At 38.4% G+C, this 23,868-nt stretch overlaps 1 protein-coding gene across 1 annotated transcript in view; it reads right to left on the reverse strand.

Moving 5' to 3' along the window:
• The window catches only part of LOC105716703 (low-density lipoprotein receptor-related protein 6-like), a 134,866-nt gene that overhangs the window by 78,581 nt on the left and 32,417 nt on the right, over window positions 1–23,868 (reverse strand). The window contains exons 4-7 of the mRNA XM_064376818.1: window positions 11,692–11,888; window positions 8,600–8,731; window positions 5,669–6,065; window positions 1,078–3,758 (exon numbers count right to left, since the gene is read on the reverse strand). Of these exons, the coding sequence (XP_064232888.1) occupies window positions 3,719–3,758; window positions 5,669–6,065; window positions 8,600–8,731; window positions 11,692–11,888 (766 nt within the window). The 3' untranslated portion in view covers window positions 1,078–3,718. The remainder of the gene's footprint in view (window positions 1–1,077; window positions 3,759–5,668; window positions 6,066–8,599; window positions 8,732–11,691; window positions 11,889–23,868) is intronic.

Raw genomic sequence — 23,868 nt, forward strand, 5'->3', positions numbered from 1 at the left:
CTGACTTCCAGAGCTTTAGTAACAGAGATGTGGTTGAAGAAGAAAAGGAAGCCATGGTCTGTAGACGGCAGGAGCTTCATGAAAAGAGGCCAGTGAAGGGCAGGACGTGAAGTTCTCTACCTACAGGAAACCAGCCCAAAGCCTCCCACAGGGAGTTCAGCACAGAGGGCCAGGAAAATCTGCATGAACCCGAGCCCTGAACCTAACACAGGACAAGGCCTTCACTGTTTCTGCAGACTCACAAGATGCAATCTCTGTGGTCCATGCCCATGGGGCGATCTGGAATAAAGGGGACCTCACGCCTGTAATCCCAGCACTTTGGGAGTCTGAGCAGGGCCAATCACCTGAGGTTGGGAGTTTGAGACCAGCCTGACCAACGTGGAGAGACCCAATCTCTACTAAAAATATAAAATAAGCCGGGCATGGTGGCACATGCCTGTCAACCCAGCTACTTGGGAGGCTTAGGCAGAAGAATCCCTAGAATCCGGGAGGCGGAGGTTTCCGTGAACCACGATTGAGCCATTGGACTCCAGCCTGGGCAACAAGAGCAAAATTCAGTCTCAAAAAAAAAAGGGAGGCTTCTAAATGCAAATAACATGGAATCGAATGTGCAACAGAAATACTGGCACTGATTTGGGCTGTGGAAAGCCCTAAACGGTTTACTGTAGTCCATTGCCAAGGTCATCAGTGGGGTGACTCTGAAACAGTAAATTTCAGAAGCCATGGCCAAGATAGCTGCACAGGTGGGGAAGTCCTCCAAATGTCTCTGCTTCCTTCAGTAGCTCTTTATAAAATAAGCCGAGGTACTCCACTGAGGAATGTTTTTTCTTTCTTTTTTATTTTTTCAGACAAAGTTTCACTCTTGTTTCCCAGGCTGAAGTGGGATGGGGTAATCTCAGCTCACTGTAACGGCTGCCTCCCAGGTTCAAGGGATTCTCCTGCCTCGAACTCTCAAGTAGCTGGGATTACAGGCACCTGCCACTACACCCGGATAATTTTTTGGATTTTTAGTAAAGATGGGTGTCACCATGTTGGCCAGGCTGGTCTTGAACTCATGACCTCAAGTGATCCACCTACCTCAGTCTCCCAAAGTGCTGGGATTATAGGTGTGAGCCACTGCACCTGCCCCTGCCTGGGGGATTTTAAAAGCCACTGGAGATAGATATCACCTGAGTTCCATAAGGTGGCCCCTAAATAGAAGAGGCAGGATATGAGTGCCTGCAAATGTGAACTGGGTTATTGTAAAAGACGTCCATGACTCCTTACACTATGGGAAGGAGGTGGGACACATCTTGCTCATTGGCATTAGAAGGACCCCATGATGAAAGGAGACAATATAATAGATAAAGCAGCTGACCACTGTGTCTATCATCAGAATATCAATGTTCCAACCAGATCTCTCATACCTCTTTTTTTTTGAGACAGGGTCTCTCTCTCTCTCCCCACCGCCCCCAGGCTGGAATGCAGTGGTGCCATCTCGGCTCACAGCAAATTCCACCTCCTGGGCTTAAGTGATTCTCCTGTCTTAGCCTCCTGAATAGCTGGGATTACAGGCACATGCCACCACACCCATCTAATTTTTGTACTTTAATAGAGATGAGGTTTTACCATGTTGGCCAGGCTGGTATTGAACTCCTGACCTCAAATGATCTACCCATCCTGGCCTCTCAAAGTGCTAGGATTAAAGGCATGAGCCACTGTCTCCAGCCCCTCCCATATCTCTTTTGGCCAAGGCAGTACAATTGAGAAGAACCATGCCAGGGAATACTGGCAAATGGACTTCAATGTGATGCCTGTGGCTCCTGGAGGATTTCCATACCTCCTGGTGCTTACTGATACCATCACCAGTTACACAGGTGCTTTTCCAGGCCAGACTGAAAAAGCAGTAGATCACTGATCAACCTTACTCTTTACTAGCAGAACACTGAGGGGTATGTGCGGTCACCAATACCTCCCATTGCACTTGGAGAAACACCTCCCGGGAAATAGAAGTTCATATAAAGGAAATATTCAAACAAGCAGAACGGCTGCATTCCTTCAACCAGAAGCCTCCGTTCCTCTTTTTTCACACTGCAATAAAGAACTACATGAAACTGGGTAATTTATGAAGAATAGAGATTTGATCGACTCACAGTTCTGGGGGCTGTATAGGAAGCGTGGCCGGGGAAGCCTCAGGAAACCTCAGGCAAAGGGGAAGCAGGCACGTCTTGCCATGGTGGAGCAGGAGAGAGAGTGAAGGGGAAGGGGCCACACACTTTTAACCAGATCCCATGAGCACTCACTCACTATCACAAGAACAGCAAGGGGGAAGTCAGCCCCCATAAGCCAATCACCTCCCACCAGGTTTCTCCCTTAATACTGGAAATTACAATTTCATATGAGATTGGGGTGGGGACACAGAGACAAACCATATCAAGGGTGGTTCATCCACTGAGATTAATTTACTTATTTAGAGATGCAGTCTCGCTCTGTCACCCATGCTGGAGTGCAGTGGTGCAATCTCAGCTCTCTGCAACCTCTGCCTCCCAGATTCAAGCAATTGTCCTGCCTCAGCCTCCTGAGTAGCTAGGAGTATAGCACATGCCACCACCATGCCTGGCTAATTTTTGTACTTTTAGTAGAAACGGGGCTTCATCATGTTGGCCAAGGTGGTCTGGAACTCCTGAGCACAGGTGATCTGGCTGCCTCGGCCTCCCAAAGTGCTGGGATTACAGGCATGAGCCACCACGTCCAGCCAACCACTGAGATCACCTGGTTTCTTTCTCTGCTGGGGCCCCTCGTGGCCACTGTTCTCCTGTTACTTTACTTTTCTTTCTTTCTTTCTTTCTTTTTTTTGAAACAGTGATTTGCTCTTGTTGCCCAGTCTGGAGTGCAATGGCGCGATCTCGGCTCACTGCGACCTCCACCTTCCGGGCTCAAGCCATTCCTCCTGCCTCAGCCTCCTGAGTAACTGGGATTACAGACATGCGCCACTATGCCCAGTTAATTTTAAATTTTTAGTAGAGTCAAGGTTTCACCATGTTGGCCGGGCTGGTCTCAAACTCCTGACCTCATGTGATCCACCCACCTCGGCCTCCCAAAGTGCTGGGATTACAGGCATGAGCCACCACGCCCAGCCTGTATGGTATTCAATAAAGAAAATTAATACCCACCACATATACTTATCACTAAGATTTTTCTTTTGATGTGTTGATATTTCCTCAATTTTCCTATACTCTCTTCCTAAAAACTGAAGCTTCAGGCAGGAGGTAAGCTAATCTGTCTTGAAAGATGAAAATGGGGGAAGGAAATAACATGCATTTCTAATCCATGACCCCATACAGTCTGTAAAAAGGAGCAGGGAGGGGAGATCTTACTGGATGGCTGCCACACAGAAAACAGACAAAATAGAGTAGTCATATTATAAGAGCTCGCAAGGGATTTAATCAGAGAACTAGCTGTACTCTGGGAAAACAACAAAGCCTTTTCAGCTTTCTCTGCTGCTCCTTTCCCTGTGGTATCTGAGTCTCGCTGGACTGATGTTCCCTCTGAAGGTCATCTCTGTGTCTAGGCTGGAAGCCAAGCATGAAGCAAATTGTAGCAAAGACCTATTAGCTTTGTTAAGTGGCCAGAATGCCCTCCCTGACTCAAAACAAAGCCCAACTTTTCACGTGATGTCATCTACTTTATCCTCAGCAACCACAACCAAGAACCCTAAGGTGCAGCACTTACTTTTCATTCATTTCAAGACACCATATTTCCAGCTCCATGGAATCTCCCTGTAGATAGGACAAATTTAAAATATTTGTTTTAAAAATTATTTTTAATTTCAAAGCATTATAGTCAATATAAAAATATTAAAAGTTATAGATAAGCAAAAAGAAAAAAATGGATATAAACTTATAATCAAACCAGCCTCTTCTCTAAATAAAAGTGCAATCACAGTCTATATACTATTTTGATCACTTGTAAAAAAAAGAATTGCTGGGTCTAAGAGTGAGTGTCCTCTTAATACATGCTTTTAAGATTTTGATATGCATTTCCAAACTGCCCTTCAGAAAGGCAAACACATTTCAAATGAGGGAAAGAGTGTTTCCCTCCAATTCTATGAGGAATATTTTTAGGTGACACCTAAAGTTTAGGAAAGCTTGTTACCTTAACAAGTTCTTTAGCTAAAAATCTTTTAGGGCTGGGCATGGTGGCTCACACCTGTAATTCCCCCACTTTGGGAGGCCGAGGCAGGTGGATCACCTGAGGTCAGGAGTTTGAGACCAGCCTGACTAACATGATGAAACCCAGTCTTTACGAAAAATACAGAAAGTAGCCAGGTGTGGGGGTGGGTGCCTCTAATCCTAGCTATTAGGGAGGCTGAGGTGAGAGAATCTCTTGAACCCAGGAGGTGGAGGTTGTAGAGAGGCAAGATCATGCCACTGCATTCCAGCCTGGGTAATAGAGCGAGACATTGTCTCAAAGAATAAAAATTTCAGCTGTCTGATACTTTAGCTAAACTGTTCACCTCTCCATAGATGCTATTCTAAACAGACATAGCCCAGTGGCCAGGAAAGAAAAAGAAATGACTCAAACCAGAATCCCTCAAACTTGTAACACTCCTGTGTGTCACTTGGTGAGAAAGACAGTCACATATCTATGAACATAAGTAACCTTCCTATTAATCAGTTGGGAGAGAGCTATTTTGTTAGGGTTAAGAGTAAGCCTGAATTAGTTTTTGGAAGAGAGAACTGACTTTTACTTGTTCTAGATCAAATTTAAATATGCATCCTTCATATACATACCCTTCCTATCACACTGTCACTTTTTGTTTGTTTTTGAGACAGGTCTCACTGTCACGCAGGCTGGAGTGCAGTGGCACCATCTTGGCTCACTGCAACCACTGCCTCCTGGGTTCAAGCACCCTGCCTCAGCCTCCTGAGTAGCTGGGATTGCAGGTGCCTGCCACCACACCCGGCTAATTTTTTTTTCTTTTCTTTTTTTTTTTGTAATAGAGATGGGGTTTCAACATGTTGGCCAGGCTGGTCTTGAACTCCTGACCTCAGGTGATCTGCCTGCCTCAGCCTCCCAAACTGCTGGGATTACAAGCGTGACCCACCGCGCCCAGCACACTGTCACTTTTAAACAGTATGATAAATTTAAATTTCCCCCCAAAACCTAAAGGATAACTAGATACTGGGAAGTACCTGAGTTGATGTGGTCTCTCTAGGACCATCAGAACAGTTTATCATCTGATTTTCCAAGGAATTTTTTTTTTTGGGGGGGGACTCATCATCGATCTATCATCTGATTTTATACGTGCTTGGGAGATGAGAGTTTTTCAAGGGATTTATTTTACACTCCCTATGAATAACTAAGGAAAACTTTATAGTATAAACTGGCAATTCAAGAAGCAGTTTCTTTGTTGTATAAACTGGCAATTCAACAAAGAAACATTTTATTTGGTCGTAGGGTTTCCATGGAATATACACTGATATCATTCATTCAATACAATTCTTGAAAGCATACTACAGGCCATCCCAGGCACTAACCTGTGTCCTGAGGACACAGAGGATTATTCATTTACACTCTGCCTCAAGTAGAAACCAATATATATGTCATGTTAATTTAGTCAGTGTTTTTAGGAACCTGTGAAAAACTGAAACATCACACAGAATTTACTATCAGTAGAGCTTCTTACCCAACCATGGGATCTAAAACAATAGCCCGGGGTTCTTCTAAGTCCTCTGAAATCAAGATCTTCCTCATGGTCCCATTGAGCCTTGTCACTTCTATTCGATCAGTGCCAGTGTCTGTCCAATAAAGATTTCGTGCAATCCAGTCCACAGCAACACCATCAGGATGGGCAATTTGGGCAGTGACCACAAACTGACTGCCAGATCCATCTAAGAATGAACGGCGTATGGCCCTCACTTCATCATCAGTCCAGTAGATGTAGCCTTCCACAGGATCGTAATCTATGGCAATGGCATGACGGATGTCTTCTAACTGCAGAACAATGTCTGTAAAATCTGGTGTATCCAAAGAAATGCGTCTCAAGTCTGTCCTTCGAGCTAAAAGCAGTAATTCAGTGGCACCTAGAACAACAAAGCGAACTGAAAAACACTTTGAAACCCAGAGGTAAAATTTATCCACTCTAAAGAATCAACTGAAAAATAAATATAAAATATATATTAATTATATAAGTTAACATAAAAGGATATGAGCTCTCTTTAGAGTGGAAATGGAAGGTAATACAGTGAAATAGGGAGAGCCTACTCTGAGGGCAAGCTGTTTAACAACTAAGTCTTCAAATCAAGTTGTGTCACACTCTATGGTTCCAATGATTCTACAGCTTCTGGAATTAATCCAGCTATTTAAAAGTACAATGAATAATGACTATGTAATGACTAAGTAGCTGAGTACTAAAGGAGAAAGAGATGTAGGATACAGAGTCTTTGTTCAAGAAGCATTTTTTAAAAAAAGATATAAAAATCTAGGACAAGAATCTTTGTGGTTGATAGGAATGTTCTAAAATTGGATTGTGGTGATAACTGCATAAGTCTGTAAATTACTTAAAAAAATCACTGAATTTTACACTTAAAAAATGGATGGATTTTATATGGTATGTAAGTTACATCTCAATAAAGCTGTCTTAACAAAGAGAAATACAAGGCAATACCTCACAAAATTGAGGACAAAGCAAGCTATGGAGAAGTAAACAGCAGCAATGGAGGGAAGAAACTAGATAAACGTAACACAGTGGTTAACAGTAAGAGTTGTAGATCCAATATAATCTGATTCAAGTGGCTACACAAACTTTGGGAAAATATCTAATCCCTCTAGGCTTAGTTTTCTCATCTATACCTCAAAAGGTTGCTGTAAGGATTAAAGGAGATAAATACATAACTCAGGAAGGTACTGAACATGTAAGCACTCAAGAAACATTAATACTTACTAATAGTATTAAAACAATAAAGCACTGAATTTTAAATTAGGTTTATTTATGAAATGTTTTAAGCCCAAGCCCCAAATATTAAACCACGTAACTGAAAATGAGGGTATTGAGCTCAATCTTTTTTCATTTTAAATATTCAAGTAAACCACCAGCAAAAAATTATCTAACTATAAGAAGCTGTTATAATAAAAGACAGTAAGCAAACTGACAGCTGAAAGAGCAAGAAAAGATTCCCAGCTAAACGAATGAGTCCAAAACAAAATACTGGCATATAAGCTTCAAGCGTCAATCTAGAATTACAAGTTAAAAAACTGAGAAAAGGAGTGAAGCCTTTCAATATCGGCTTTTTCACTCTAGAGCTAATTATAAACGAATTCCAACTTGGAGAAAATACAGCCCAAATGCGATAGCAGGAACCAAGCAGGAATAACTTTGCACAATTCACTGCCCCAGCTAACAACCAAAAGGCGCCAGCCCAGAACTTCACAAAGAAGTCATAGAGCTGTTAATTTGAGCAAGGCGATCAAAACAGAACAGTTAAACTTGAGGCTATTTACATGTCAAATGCACTTATGAAATTCAAAACTGGTTAAACATGTACACTTGCACTGCTGTGAGGGAGTAGATAGACCATTATTGCTAAAATAAATCCTCTGTTTTAAAGTCAGGCTACATTTTTAAAGTAAAAAGCAACATTACAAAAACCTTTTGTTTTCAACTGAAACCAAATTGTTGTCTGCCATGGAAACCATTTGACAGGAGTCAGCCAGCTTCACCTTTTACTATGAGGATAATTTATCAATGCCAAGTCATAACAGATATCCTGTACATAGACTCGATTCCATCTCTCTGACTCCCTGGCCGCCTTGCCAGGGACTCTAACACACTCCAAAGTACAGGCTTCTGCTTTTCAGGTTAGATAAAGAAGCCATGGTTAAATATAACAATTTTCTTACCAGGTCTTGCTGGTTGCTAGAAAACAAGATGGTGATCCACAGGGGTGAGAATGAATAACATTCTCATTAAGAAGAAAAACAGAAGAACTGGTGTTCTTCCAAACCAGAAGTCCCTCGAAATGTCCTAAATCAGTATACTTTCTCTAACATGCCCTCTCTCTATAGGGAATTAAGAGTAAGGAGAAGAGGCAAAGCGTGTTTCTTGAGTATAAAAAGAAGTTGTTTAAAACAGTACAATATGTATTTTTTTCCTTCTTCTCAAAGCATCTCTGTTGTTAAAAAGCAATTTAAAATATCCTTAAATCATTTGTTATAAAATGTATCTCATATTCTTTGTAGCTAAAAGTTTAATAAACATATTTCCTTTCACAAATGTTCTTTATTTATAAATGCTACCTGTTAAAAATATATTCTTTATGAGAAGTAATACTCATTTCCATAGTTATCAACTGTGGTATCGATGACTATGAGATTTGATAGAAAAGATAGGGCACGTAATTTTTTTCAAAAATGTTACTTACAACACTAAAATAATGTATAAGATAGCATTCAAATGATGTCATAGAACAAAACACTCCTATAACCATGTGTGAAGATTGTGAGATTAAGTGACTGGTCTCCCAAAGCACTATAACCTAGAGAGCCAATTATAGAAAAAACAAATCATGAGGAATTCCAATAGTTCTAAAACTTTTCATTTTAGATAATATCTTCTTACCATCTTTGCAAGTTTTTCCATTCTCCAGGAGTTTGACCCCAGTGGGGCAAGCACACTGATAAAAAGGCTTGACAGGAGACATCAAACACAAATGGGAACAACCACCATTGTCAATTGCACATGGATTTGTAGCTGTCAAATATAAATCACACTGATTAATACCAATGATTACTAAGTACACAAAGGTTAACAACCACAACATGAACAACTGTGATAAGCCAAAATTATTACCAAGTGTCATTCAGGTGCTTAACTACCAAACCATCTGCAAGGAAAGGAAATAATCAGTGTAAATTTACTAAGTATTTTGTATCCCAAGAAGAATATAAAAGAAGTAAAGCAGGAGATCCCTGCCCTAAAAGAGTCCATTAAACAAAATTAACAACAACAAAACAGAAAAACTAAAACAAATACAAATAAAAAAAAAACTAAGTCTATTTTACACATTATAGACAACAAGTATAGAGTCAAATGGGAAAAAAAACCCTGAGGTTTAAAGAATTGAAGAACTTTGTGGAGGATATAGCACAGGAGCCTTTAAGGATAGGAAGGATAGGTAAGAGGACATTTCAAGTGTGGTAAAACTATCTGAATAAAACCTTGGGGGCTATAAACGAGTTAAGATAATAAGATCAACAGTATAACTGCAGGTTAAGGTTTCTATTGACTAATAGAAACTAAAGCTGAATGAGAACAAAGAATGGGAACAGACTGAGGTGAAGGACACTGAACGTCAAGAAAAGTAATTATGTTAACAAGTCATGCTTTGGGAAGATTAACATAGAAGGGATAAGCAGAAAAGTGGGGAAATAAAAAGCAGAGAAAACTAATTAGCAAACTTTAGAAATTATGAAAAGGGACATGTCCTAACAACACTCATAGAAAAAAAATCAACATAAGATGGAGACCAATGGAACATGAAAGATAAAAGTAATCAATATGAAAGACAACTGTAAATTCTCAAATTAGTAAAACATAAAGGACCAACAGTGTCATTTAAAAAGAAAAACAGGAGGCCAGGCACGGTGGCTTGTGACTATAATCCCAGCACTTTGGGAGGGTGAGGTGGATGGGTAACTTGAGTCCAGGAGCTTGAGACCAGCCTGAGCAACATGGTGAGATCCTGCTTCTATAAAAAGTACTAAAATTAGGCCAGGTGCAGTGGCTCATGCCTATTTGGGAGGCCAAGGTGGGCAGATCACCTGAGGTCCGGGTATCAACACCAGCCTGACCAACATGGAGAAACCTCTTCTCTACTAAAAATACAAAAAACTAGACAGGCGTGGTGGCACATGCCTGTAATCCCAGCTACTCAGGAGGCTGAGGCAGGAGAATTGCCTGAACCCAGGAGGCGGAGGTTGCGGTGAGCCGAGATCGCACATTGCACTCCAGCCTGGGTAACAAGAGTGAAACTCCATCTCAAAAAACAAAACAAAACAAAACAAAACAAAACAAAACAAAACACCTAAAATTAGCCAGGTATGGTGGTGGCAGCATAAGCCTATAGTCCCAGCTACTTGGGAGGCTGAGGTGGGAAGATTGTTTGAGCCTGGAAGTTTGAGGCTGCAGTTAGCCGTAATCACGTCAACACACAATGGAGCAAGAATCCATCTCAAAAAAAACAAACAAACAAAAAACGGGGAAAATTCTCTTTTGAGGGTTATGAAGAATAAAAAAATTCATACGAGAGACTGAATGTTTTCTTTTGTACAGAACAGTAACACATACATTTAAAAACATTTTTATGGGCTCACGATCATCAGATTCCAACATAACACTTTCAATATTTGATTATCTCCACCTAAATGAAAAGAGCTAATATAAAGCAACACATGGTACAAACACTCTTCATTTTTGGCTATGGAATAAAATCTGAAATACACTCAGACACATGCCAGACATTTATTTACACACAAGTGCCAAACCCTTAACATTCTCATATTCCTTTTAAACCTAATTCCAGTCCTCTCTTACAAGTTGTCAGCAGTCACAGTCCAAGTCATTGTAAAGGCTGACCAAAAATAGAACCAAAACTAAGGAAAACAAGGTGGGAGGGCTACACAGAAAAGTTTAAGCACGTGTTTTATTTAGCAAGCTGAGGTACTTATATTCAAATAAATTCTAGATTAACAGAGTTTTCATTTAAAAAGAAGAGGGTTTTCTTTTCCCTGAGACAGAATTTCATTCTTGTTGCCCAGGCTCAAGTGCAATGGCACGATCTCGGCTCACTGCAACCTCTGCCTCCTGGGTTCAAACAATTCTCCAGCCTCAGCCTCCCAAGTAGCTGGGATTACAAGAATGTGCCACCATGCCCAGCTAATATTTTTGATATTTTAGTAAAGACGAAGTTGCACCATGTTGGGCAGGCTGGTCTCAAACTCCTGACCTCAAGTGATCCACCAGCCTCAGCCTCCCAAAGTGCTGAGATTACAGGTGTGAGCCACTGCGCCTGGCCCAAGAGTTTGTTTTTTAAACACAGTCACATGAACACACTCAACCACATACTGAAAGAAATAACAGAAATAAGAAATTCATTTGTGCATAAGCCCAACATATAAGCTATCTCAATTTTTAAATTATCTTTCTCCTCTCCACCTCTATAACTGCGGACCCAAAAAAAGTGCTGAGGGGGTCTGCAGTGAGAGGCTACAAATGGCCTAGTCCATTGTCTAATCTGAATTATATTTTTACATTTTCCTTTTATTATTGAGACAGAGTCTCACTCTGTTGCCAAGGTTGGAGTGCAGTGGCACAATGTCACGTCACTGCAATCTCCACTTCCTGGGTTCAAGTGATTCTCCTGCCTTAGCCTCCCCTCCCAAGTAGCTGGGACTACAGGTACATACCACCACACCCTGCTAACTTTTTTAGTAGAGTCAGGGTTTCGCCATGTTGGCCAGGCTTGCCTCAAACTCCTGGCCTCATGTGATCTGCCTGCTTTGGCCTCCCAAAGTGCTGGGATTTTAACTCTTTTTTGTTCCCACCAACTACCTTTGGATATGCCCTCCCTCCTCCTGATCCTCACTAAAGCCAGACATCAGAGTCCTATAAAGCTGTTCCAAATTGCAATTTAAAAATCAAGGATCACTTACCATTTGGCTGCCTCTGTTGGCTGAAGACATGTATATCCATGGGAGAGAAGATGTTAGAATGGATTTCATGCAGACCCTCACCAGTATACTTGTTGCAAGCCAAAATGGAGTGTGTGTTCCAGTCAGTCCAGTACAATGTGTCCTCAAATAACGTCAAGGCAAAAGGATGTGGAAGGGAACCTTTAACCACTGCCTGCCTATTAACACAAAGAAAAATTCAAACTTATTTCTAAATTTTCTTCTTCTATCATAACGTCACCTCTCACTAAAATGATCTTAGTCCACATTAACACATACAAATCTTGAGTAACACATACCTTTAAGTCAAATACACCTATAAAAAATAATTCACATGATGAATTCATATGTGTTTTTTAAGGTGTCCAAAAACCCCAAACAAGTATCGAAATGGCCCCTAACTTGGCAGCAGGCTCAAGTTCAGTACAAGATACCCGGCAGAGAGACAGCACTGCTTTTTCATTGTCTGCACTGCTGTCAAATCCCACTCTTCAACTACCATCTCTGGACTCAAAGCTTCCATCCTTTCACTTAATTCATGTCATCAGACCGAGAAGGGTAAGTAATGAGAAAAATCACAGGGGTTACAGTTGGCACTGAAGTAGATTTATATCAGCAATAGGTTGTTTCTCGTCTTGATATGGAAGGAAACAAAGAATCTGAGCCCGTTTTGTCCATCACTTCTTATGGTTTTGATAACTGAGAATGAAACATAAACATGAGGCCAAAATGGCATGCAGGTAGCACTCTCCCTGCAAACCCCAGTATAGCTCCAGCAAATAATCATCTTAGCTGGCTTTTCACTATATTCAGGCAGCCAAAAAGAAGTCCTGCCACTGGCAGAATATGTTCAGGAGATAAAGCACAATCAACATTTTCACAAGCAATACATACTGTTTAAACGCAAAAGTAGACAGTCTGGTTAGTACCTAAGGCACAGAACTTTGTAGAGTATCAGAGAGTTACAGAATAAGCAAATGCTCTGGAATAATGAACAAATCATGATTTGAGTCAAATTTAATATTCAAGAAAATACATGCTTTGATCTTTTCATAAATCCAAGTTTTCCAATAGCCCACCCAGGAGGCAGAGATGGGCAGAGGAGGAGGAAGGGAAAGAAAAATGAAGGGAAAGGGGAAAGGAAAACATAAGCTACTGAAGAGAAATTAAAAGTATCATATGTCTTAAGGAAGATGATTCAATTTTCAGGCCCTTGAAGTTAACTGATGATTTCTATTCTCTAACAGACTACCAGTATATTAAATCAAAAGCAATTAAGATCATTTTTATGTGCAAGCAGAATTAGCATCTGTGATTGCCCATGGAACGGTCTTAGTCTAAAGGATTATAAATTCAGGCAAGATACCTGCACTGCCAACCCATATCACTAGTTTTCTCATTTTCCTTAATCCTCTCTTCCCTGAGTAAAAAGACTACTATTCTCTCTCATTTCCCAGAGAGAACTGCCACAATGCCTACTCCTGAAGTTCTTTCTTCCCCTTTTTAAATGGACAGTTTTATTAAGTTTACTAAAGGGACTATATTCTTTACAGGGTGACAGCACAGTTCACATTCACTTTTAAACAGACCTGTATGTTTCGCACTAAAGTCTTCTAAAATTCATGGTAAGACACAGAAAGAGAACTGAGGAAGCTGCCAGAAAAAGTCAAGTAACACAAATGAAAAATAAAGAGTAGTTAAAACTAAGTTACTTGGCACTTCAACTATCTTAAAAAACTGCTTTGAAAAACTCGAGGGGAAAAAAGCCTTAAAACAGTTGTTAGTATATCATTAAATGAAAAGTTAAAATTCACTCTACTGAACTAAATAGGAAAATAAACATATGGAAAAGGCAAAATTCCCAAAAGCTATATTCATTTTATATATTAATTGAGGGCATAAAATTAGAAATCAGAGATGAGCTTAAATCCCCACTTGAGACTTACTACTGAAACCATTTCTGCAAGTTTTATTTCTTCATCTGTTAATGGAAGGTCATAGTTCATTCTCACTGAGTCACTGTGAAGATTAAATAACATATGCAAAAGTCATTTGGCAGTATGCTTGGTACTTAACACTTTCATTAATGATTCCTCAATTTTAAGACAGGCATTTTTAATATTTCAACATTTCTGATATAAGGGTAACATTTTACAACGTGAATATTTCATGTGGTCGTTTTTAAAATCAGTTAAGTTCTTAAAATCAATGGTTTATTAAGATCAGTAAATACTATACTAACTTTTTTTTTTTGAGACCGAGTCTTGCTCTTGTCTCCCTGGCTGGAGTGCAGCGGCACAATTCTGGCTCACTATAACTTCTGCCTCCTGGTTCAAGCGATTCTCCTGTCTCAGCCTTAGCTGGGATTATAGGCGTGTGTCACCACACCCAGCTAATTTTGTATTTTCAGTAGAGATGGGGTTTTACCATGTTGGCCAGGCTAGTCTTGAACTCCTGACCTCAGGTGATCTGCCTGCCTTGGCCTCCCAAAGTGCTGGGATTTCAGGTTGAGTCACCGCACCTGGCCCTAACATTAAATTTAAATGTCACTTTATTTTCACAGCCTTTCTTAATTTCCTCCCACCACAAGCCAAGTTTCTGTATGTTCTCGTAACAGTTAGTAAACTGTTTTATAACTCTTTACCTATCCAACAACTCCATAACAGCCTTTTTTGAGAGTAGAACTCTAGCTTATTTATATACCGATGATCTCACACAATGGTATGTGCACAAATTAGATACACTTACTAAACACTCTGTGGATGCTTGATAAAATGTTTTTAAGAAAATATGTAATTAACAGAGCTGAACAAAAGGCAGAACTAAGAACACTATCGTGCAAGGGTGATATAATGATTTGTCCAACCAAGGAGTCGTTTCATGACTTGTTCTTCAAAATAGAGATAACCATACATAGTCTTCCACTTTCTTCTCTCTAGCTGAGATTACCAAGTAAGCCTACCTCCTGATCCCCTTCTGGAAACACAAGTTACTTCAAGGAGGAGTTGATCATGGCTGCTAAGAACCAAAATGGCAGGTAAGCTCCAAGCTCAGTTCCTCAATAGTAGGTCACAACAATAACAGGAACTAAAAAGTGAATCTCCACACTGGAAACCACAGGAAAGAAACCAACTCCCTGCAACCTCACTGATGTTTTCATATAGTGCTTGCAATCTCTGAACATCATCGCCTGCCTATGTCTGTCACATTCTGCAACTTACTGATAAAGCTCACCCCTGCCAATACCTCCTAAGTACCTCTTGGTAGCTCTTTTAGATTCTTTGAACTTTGCAAGGTGGTTCTTTTAAACTCTGCACCAACTGGACTTATCCTTATAAAACACCTGCATGCCCTCATTCACTTTTTGTTTCTGGACCTCCTCCCAGATAGTCATCTTCTGCCCCTCTCTCAGAACCGCCCACTTGTGTGAATAATAAATCTTTCTTTAATCAACCACATGACTGCTGTCACAACTTCTGACATCTGAACTTAACCTTGGAAGGAAGCTTCCCTTCACCACAGTGAGTTTGTAATAGTATCTAAGAAGATAATGTCAGCAGTGATGACAAGGCTTTTGAAAAATCTCCACAAATCCTCCACATAAATACAGAAAACACCTTTGTAATGAATCCCAAACCCCAAAGACAACATTTACAACAAAGCTAGGTAAAACCCAGGATACAAATTGTACAGAAAACTTCCAACAGTCATTAAGATATGACTGATATTGGCACCTCTGCAGGATATGAGAAGGAAACAATAGGACATCTGCAGGACAGAACACACAAAACAGACAACACTGGGAAGCTCAGTAAACCAACCTGAGAACAGCAACCAGCTATGGGCTCTGGCCACTTCAAGATAAATGAGTACAATGAATTCATGGTCAGGCACTGAAAGATCTAGCACTATGCTTTAACCTATTGTGAACTCTCAAAATTGACCTTCCTGGGCTCCCTTCCAGACAAAGCCCCATAATGAAGAGAAATCACTGGGAGCAGACTGAAAAGTGTGCATGACTGGTATTGGAGAAACAATGGAAAAATAAGTTACAGAAAAAAGCAGAAGGAAAGTGGGAGAGCAAGGAAATCCCAGAAAGCTAGCTGCCATAGACATGCACATAGACACGAGAGTTCTGTAAAACTTATGATGAACTCTGCCTGCTTTTGTATGTTCAAGCTAAACGGTTTCACCTGAAAATAAGAAAACAAAGTACTAAGGTCAAATCCCATTCAAGTTATATTAAAAATAAGAAGAGGATAAAATGAAGCATAACATTCCTACAGACAATAAAAGTATACCAGGGCCAGTCGCGGTGGCTCATGCCTATAATCCCAGTACTTTGGGAGGCTGAGGAGAGCAGATCACGAGGTCAGAAATTCGAGGCCAACATGGTAAAACCCTGTTTCTACAAAAGATACACAAAATTAGCCAGGTGTGGTGGCGTGTGCCTGTAGTCCCAGCTACTCGGAGGCTGAGGCAGGACAATCACTTGAACCAGGGAGGCAGAGGTTGCAGTAAGCCAAGATCATGCCATTCCACTCCAGCCTGGTTGACAAGGAGAGACTCTGTCTCAATTAAAAAAAAAAAAAAGTATGCCAGAAAGATATGGAACTAGAACAAATTAAATTGATAACATTTCAAAACAGCCAAAGTCTTTAAAATAAGATACTAGTCATAAATGAAGAACACAAATTAGAATCAGACACCTCAGAAGTGAGGTGATAGAACTTGATGAAAGAATGAGAAATAAAAAAAATACATCATTTCAGAAATGAAGTCTAAGAAATAATATAAGAATGAATAAACATAATACATAAAGAAAAAGAAATAGTGAAAAGGAAGAAATATTACAGAATAAAAAAAGATTTTTTAAAAATAAAATATTTGAAGGACAAAGGACAAGGGAGAGAAGGGAACTACACTAGAACAAGGAAATAACTCCAAATGGCAACTTGAACCCTTAGGAAAAAATGAATACTAGAAACAACAAATATGTAGGTTAATACAAAAGACTTTATAAATAATATTTTCTTTTTCCTTTAACCTTTATAACAGATGTAAGATTGTATAAAGCAATACTTATAACCCTGTATTAGACATAATAGAAATGTAATATAAACGACAATAATAACACAAAAGATAAAAGAGAGAATAGAGATATACTTAATGTACTTTACATAATTAATGTTACCACAAAGTAGATTTTGACAAAAAGCATGTTGCAATTCCTAAAATAATTACCTTTAAAACCCCAAAAATATAGTTTAAAATTATCAACCAAGGAATCAAAATGACACACCAGAAAATATCTATTATCCAAAAGGACAAAGGAACAAAGATGACATAAGAAAATTTTAAAACAGAAAAGTCAGATATAAGCCTAACCATATCATTAATTATATTCAATGAGAATAAACCCACCAATCAAAAGGCAAAGGCTGTTAGATTGAGTAAAACAAAGATTATACTAAATGCTGTCTATAAAAAAACACACTTTACATTTAAAGATACAAATAGGCTGAAAAGAAAAGGTGACAGTAAACAGTAACCATAAGAGAGCTGGAACAGCTCTAGCAGACAAAATAGATTTTAAGTATAAAATGGCAATTAGAGATACAGAGGTAGGTTTTATGAGAAAGAGTCATCACAAAGATACAATTAGAATATTGATACCTAAAAACAGAGCACCAGAACAAATGAGGCAAAACCTGACAGAAATGAAGGGAAAAACAGACAGTTCAACAATATAGTTAGTTGGAGAGCTCAACACCCTATTCTCACTGAAGAACTAGATAGAAAATTATCAAGGATATAGAAAATTTGAACATTATTAACCAACTTAACCTACCATCTATAGAACATTCCATCTAACAACAGAATACACAATCTTTTCATTTACATGTGGAACTTTCTCCAGGACACCACATGCTAGGAGACGGAATTAATCTTAAAAGACTGAACACATACAAAACATACTACTATCCGACCATAATGAAATTCATCAAGAAATCAAAAGAAGAAAATTTGGGAAGTCAAATTATATTCTAAATTTTTGAAATTCTTTTTCAGTTTCTTCTAAATCAGCATTGGGTCAAGGAAGAAATCACAAGAAAAGTTTTTAAATATTTTGAGCTAAAAGAAAATGAAAATACAAAATACGGAAATGTATAGAATGCTAATGCCTATATTAGAGAGAGATCACAAATCAATTATTTAAGATTTAACCTTAAAAAATGGGAAGAAGAGCAAACTAAATCCAAAGCAAGCATAAGGAAGAAAATAAAAACATTAGGGTAAAAAAGAAAAAACAAAGGGCAATGAAACAGAAAACAGAAAAACAATAAAGGGGAAAAAACAATAAAACCAAAAGCTGGTTGTTCTTTGAAAAGATCCATAAAACTGACAACCCTTTAGTGCTAGACTGACCAAGAAAAAAAGATACACATTGTGAAACCTGTGAATAAAATGATTAATGAAAGAGAAACACTGCCTTACAGAAATTAAATAAAAGGATTATTAGGAGATACCATTATACCATTAACAACTTTATGCCAACAAATTAGACAAATTTATGAAACAAAAATATTTCTGGGAAAAAAACCCAAACTACTAAAACTGACTCAAGAATAAACAGAAAATCTGAAGAGCTCTACAACAAATAAATAAATTGAACGTGTAATTTAGTATCTTCACAAAAAGAAATCCCCATGCCCAGATGGCTTCGATGGTGAATTCTATCCAATATTTGTAGGAAAAATTGTATCAATTGTTCACACACTCTTCCAGAAAATAAAGGAAAAAGAAATAACTCCCAACTCTTTCTATGAGGCTGACATTATGCTAATCTCAACACCAAATAAACACAAGAAAAACAAATGATGGATCAATATCCTTCACTATTACAGACATAAAAATCCTCAACAGAGTATTGGTGAACCAAATCTAACATTTCAAAGAGGTATAAACCACATCCAAGTAGAACTTACCCCAGAAATGCAAGATTGATTTAACAACTGAAAACCAATTAGTGAAATTCATCATGTTCACAAAATAAAGAATAAACCTGTATAATCATTTCCATAGATGCAGAAGCAGCACTGGACAAAATCCAGTAATTATTCATGGTAAAACCTGTCCATGAACTAGGTATAGAAAGGAACTTCCTCAACCCGATAAAATCCCTTTATTAAAAAAAACCTACAGGTAATATCATGCTCAAGACTATAATCTTTTTATAATAAAATAAAGCCAATTCAGAGAAAAGAAACATATAGCTTAACGAGTTACTATAGGGCAAACACTCTTGTAACCATGAATTCACCCAGATGACTTCAAAAGGCCCTTCATAAACCTTGTCCTAATCCCTCCCTCTCCACAGAAGTAACAATTATTCTCTTTCTATTAGTCACTTTCTTGCCTTTACAGTTTTATTGCTTTTTGTAAGTATGCATCCATAGAAAAATAGTTTAGTCTTAAGCATAATTTTCATTTGCTATTTCCTTTAAAGTCTCTCTTTTAAAAAAAATTTAACTGGTACATAAATAACTACACATTATTTGTGGGGTACACAGTGATGCTGCAATACATATAAGGTACAGTGATCAGATCAGGATAATCAGCATATCCATAATCTCAAACATTTAACATTTCTGCATTGGAAACATTCAGCATCCTCTGTGAAATATATAATGTTTTATCTGTTAATTACAGGCATCCTACAGTGGTACAGAACACTCAAACTTTTTCTAACTGTAATTTTGTAGTTTTTAGCAAATCTCTTGTTATCTCCTCCTTCCCCCTACTATTTCCAGCCTCTAGTATCCTCTACTCTTTACTTTTGTTAAGATCAACATTTAGCTTCCACATGAGTGAGAACATGCTTGGTTTAATTTTCTGTTCCTGGGCTTATTTCACTTAAGAATATTCTCCAGGTCTATCCATATTACCGGGAATTACAGGATTTCATTCTTTTTATGGCTGAATAGTAGTCCATTGTGTATATATACCCACATTTTCTTTATCCATTCATATGTTGTTGGACACCTAGGCTGATCCCACAACTTGGCTACTGTGAATAGGGCTGCAATAAACATAGGGGTGCAGATGTCTTGACACACTGATTTCCTTTCTTTTGGATAAATGCCCAGTAGTGGGACTGCTGGAGCATATGGCAGTTCTATTTGTAGTTTTTTGAGGAAGTTTCATCTATTCTCCGTAGTGGCTGTACTAGTTTCTTCTCCCACCAAAAGTATATGAGTTTCCTTTTCTGTGTGTTCTTGACAGTACTATTTTTTGTCTTTTTGGTAATAGCCATATCCTAACTGGGGTGAGATGATACTTCACGGTGAATTTAATTTGCATTTCCTGGATGATTTGTGATGTTGAGCATTTTTTCATATGTTTGTGGCCATTTATTTATATGCCTTCTTTCGACAATGTCTATTCAGATCATTTCCCCATTTTTAATTGAATCATTTGTTTTTTTTGCGGTTAAGCTGTTTGCTTTCCTTGTATATTCTGGATATTAATCCCCTGTCAGATAAGTAATTTGCAAATATTTTCTCTCATTCTGTAGGTTGTCTTTTCACTCTGTTGTTTCCTTTGCTTTTTAGTTTGATATAATTCATCTGTTTGTTTTGGCTTTTGTTGTCTGCATTTTTGAGGTCTTATTCATAAAATCTTTTCTCAGACCAATGTCCTGAAGCATTTCCCCTATGGTTTCCTCTAGTAGTTTTATAGTTTCAAGTCTTACATTTAGGTCTTTGATCCATTCTGAGTTGATTTTTGTGAGGTGGGTATCTAGTTACATTCTTCCACATGTGGAAATCCAGTTTCCCCAGCATCATTTATTGAAAAAACTATTCTTTCCCCAATCTATGTTCTTGGTTGGCACTTTTGTCAAAAATCAATTGGCTATAGATACATGGATTAATATCTGGGTTTTCTATTCTGTTTCATTCGTCTATGTTTCCATTTTTATGCCAGCACCATGCTGTTTTGGTTACTACAACTTTGTGGTATATTCTGAAGTCTGTTGTCAGCATGACGCCTCCAGCTTTGTTCTTTTTTGTTCAGGATTGCTTTGGCTACTTAGGGTCTTTTATGGTCTCATACAAAGTTTAGGATTTTTTTTTTCTATTTCTGTGCAGAATGTCACCAGTATTTTGATAGGAACTCCACTGAATCTGTAGGTTGCTTTGGGTAGTATGATTATTTTACAATAATAATTATTCCAACTCATGAGCATGAAATGTTTTTGCATTTGTGCATATCTTCTTCCACTTCTTTCATCAGTGTTTTGTAGTTTTCTCTGAAGAGGTCTTTCACCTCCTTGGTTAAATTTATTCCTTAGTATATTATTAATTTTTTGTAGCTGTTTTAAATGAGACGGGCTTCTTAATTTCTTTTTCAGCTAGTTTGTTGTTTGTGTATAGAAATGCTACTTTTTGTGTTGATTTTGTATCCTGCAACTTTACCAAATTTGTTGATCAGTTCTAAGTTTTTTGGTTTTTTTGGTAGAGTGTTCAAGTCTCTTTTCCTGCCTGTCTTTTCCTTATAATCTCTCTGTTGCAGTATCTAAGATATTTCATTTATATGTCCAGATCTGCTGATGTACTTTCATGGTGGAGTTCAATGTTTCTCTGCCCTCTGTATTTCCTACAAATGGCCAGCTGATAGACTTGACCAGACTCATGTTGAATTGATCTCTTTGACAAAATAGTAGGTGGTAATGTGTTCTTACATCAGAAGGAAAATAATGTCTGTTTCTTTTTCTTCTTGTGATATTAGTAGCCATCGATGCTCACCGTCTAGATCCATTCGTTCACCAAAGTTATAAAATGGTGGTATTGCAATTCTGTTATTTCTTTTTCATTTAATTGAAATAGCTTTTCTATATCTACTATTTTGTTAACCAGGGTACATTCATATAGGAAAAGCAGGATAAATTGCTTCTTTCTTGTATTTATCAATATTCAAAGTAATAAATTGGTTCCCATCATGCTCTAATCTAAGAGTAACAGATTCCTTTCTAAAATATCATTATGAACTCAAGAATTTAAACACATTTCGCAGGTTTCTACCAATCTCTGGCCAGTGGGAATTCTGCAGTTATTTCTCCAGTCTCTCTGAAATGACCCTAAATAGTCTTTAACAGCCTCCTTACTATCTGGTATGACAATGTTCCAGCTCATCATGTACATTTCTTGCCCAAACCTAGAATCAGCGATTTTGCCAGAAAGGCTTGGTTTCTTTTAAGGTGGAATGGTTTTCCCAACAATCTGGGTGCTACAGAAGTTCACTGCACACAGTACTATAAATGTTCAATTGGTACCCAAATGGGCATTTCTGATCTAATCCTCTTCAGTGCTCACAGTCAGGAAACAAACACACACAGTTGGGTACATACATTTTTGAAAGATAAAATACCTAATAAGCACATATTAGTAAGTAACTTTCAATTAAAATATGAAATTATCAGTTTTACTTAACCTCTACATTATTACATTTGTACTTCCTTTCTTGCAAACAAAGAATCTACCATATGCAGGAGCAATATAACATGTCCTAATACTCACTTACTTGATACAACAATATAAAGTCTCAGAATAACAATATTAATTATAACCACACCAATGTAGTTACTGTAAGAATTAAATTTCTAGCTAGGCATGGTAGCTCATACCTGTAATCCCAACACTTTGGCAGACCGAGGCAGGTGGATCATTTGAGTCCAAGAGTTCAAGACCAGCTGGGCAACATGGTGAAACCCCATCTCTACTAAAAATACAAAATATTAGTCAGGTGTGGTGGTGTGCACCTCTAGTCCCAGCTACTTGGGAGACTGAAGTGGAAGGATAGCTTGAGCCCAAGAGGCAAAGAGGCAGAGGTTGCAGTGAACAGATTCTGCCACCTCCTCAGAATTCAAGCAATTCTCCTCCCCCAGCCTTCCGAGTGGCTGGGATTATTGGCGCCTACCACCACACCTAGCTAATTATTGTATTTTTAGTAGAGACAGGGTTTCACCATGTTTGCCAGGTTGGTCTCAAACTCCTAACTTCAGGTGATCTGCCCACGTCAGCCTCCCAAAGTGCTGGGATTACAGGAGTGAGACATTGTGCCCAGTCACAAATCTCCTTTTAAGAAACTTTTCCTATAGTTGTTCATAGCTGTTCTACTCCCTTGCTTTTCTTTTTAGAGTCTTATTATCTGTATGTTGTTTCTTCTTTGCTTATCTTCAATATTTGTCATTTTCTCTCAAATCTGTCTTTCTGTATTTCTTTTTGGTCTTCAAATATTTTCCTCCTTTCAACCTCTATTTAAAGGCCTTTTGGTTTATTCAACTTTGTGTCCCTTCTAGTTTTCTTTTCAAAAAAAATCACTTTTGAAGTGATTTTTTTTCTTTTAATTCCTTCTTGAGTTCTATCATTACAGTTCTGATTTTTTTTTTTTTTTTTTGAGATGGAGTTTTGCTCTTGTCGCCTAGGCTGGAGTGCAATGGTGCATCTTGGCTCACTGCAACCTCCACCTCCCGGATTCAAGTGATTCTACTGCCTCAGCATCCTTAGTAGCTAGGATTACAGGTGCGCACCACCACACCCAGCAAATTTTTGTATTTTTAGTAGAGACGGGGTTTCACCATGTTGGCCAGCCTGGTCTCGAACTCCTGACCTCAGCTGATCCTCCTGCCTCAGCCTCCCAAAGTTATGGGATTACAGGCATGAGTCATTTCTGAATTTTTCTAATCTTATGTTGTTCTTTCACATGCAGTATTGTTTTTTTCAATGACTTCTGACTCATTTATTCATTTGAAATTTCAAGAAAAAATTTATTAGAGATCTGAAAAACAATTCCTAAAAGACTGACTTTTCCAGAAAACTAGCTATACAATGTATTGCATCTGTCATGTCAAAATGTGCACTAGACACAAATATAAAAACCATGCAACAAGCCACCACTCTTTGACAAATTGAACAAAGATAAAATGCCTAAGGAACAACATGGATGACTTGCAAAGAACAGGCTATTTTAGCACTATTAAAAAAGGGAGCACAAATGGATGAGTGTGTTCAGTTATACACTGAACTGAACCTTTGACAACAGGAATCACAGCATTTTGTCATATAGCATGAACACATATTATAAAAGTACGTAGGG

Source organism: Aotus nancymaae, unplaced genomic scaffold, assembly GCF_030222135.1.
Source record: "Aotus nancymaae isolate 86718 unplaced genomic scaffold, 86718_ANA_hifiasm-v0.15.2.pri h1tg000016l, whole genome shotgun sequence".
In the NCBI taxonomy this organism is placed as follows: domain Eukaryota; kingdom Metazoa; phylum Chordata; class Mammalia; order Primates; family Aotidae; genus Aotus; species Aotus nancymaae.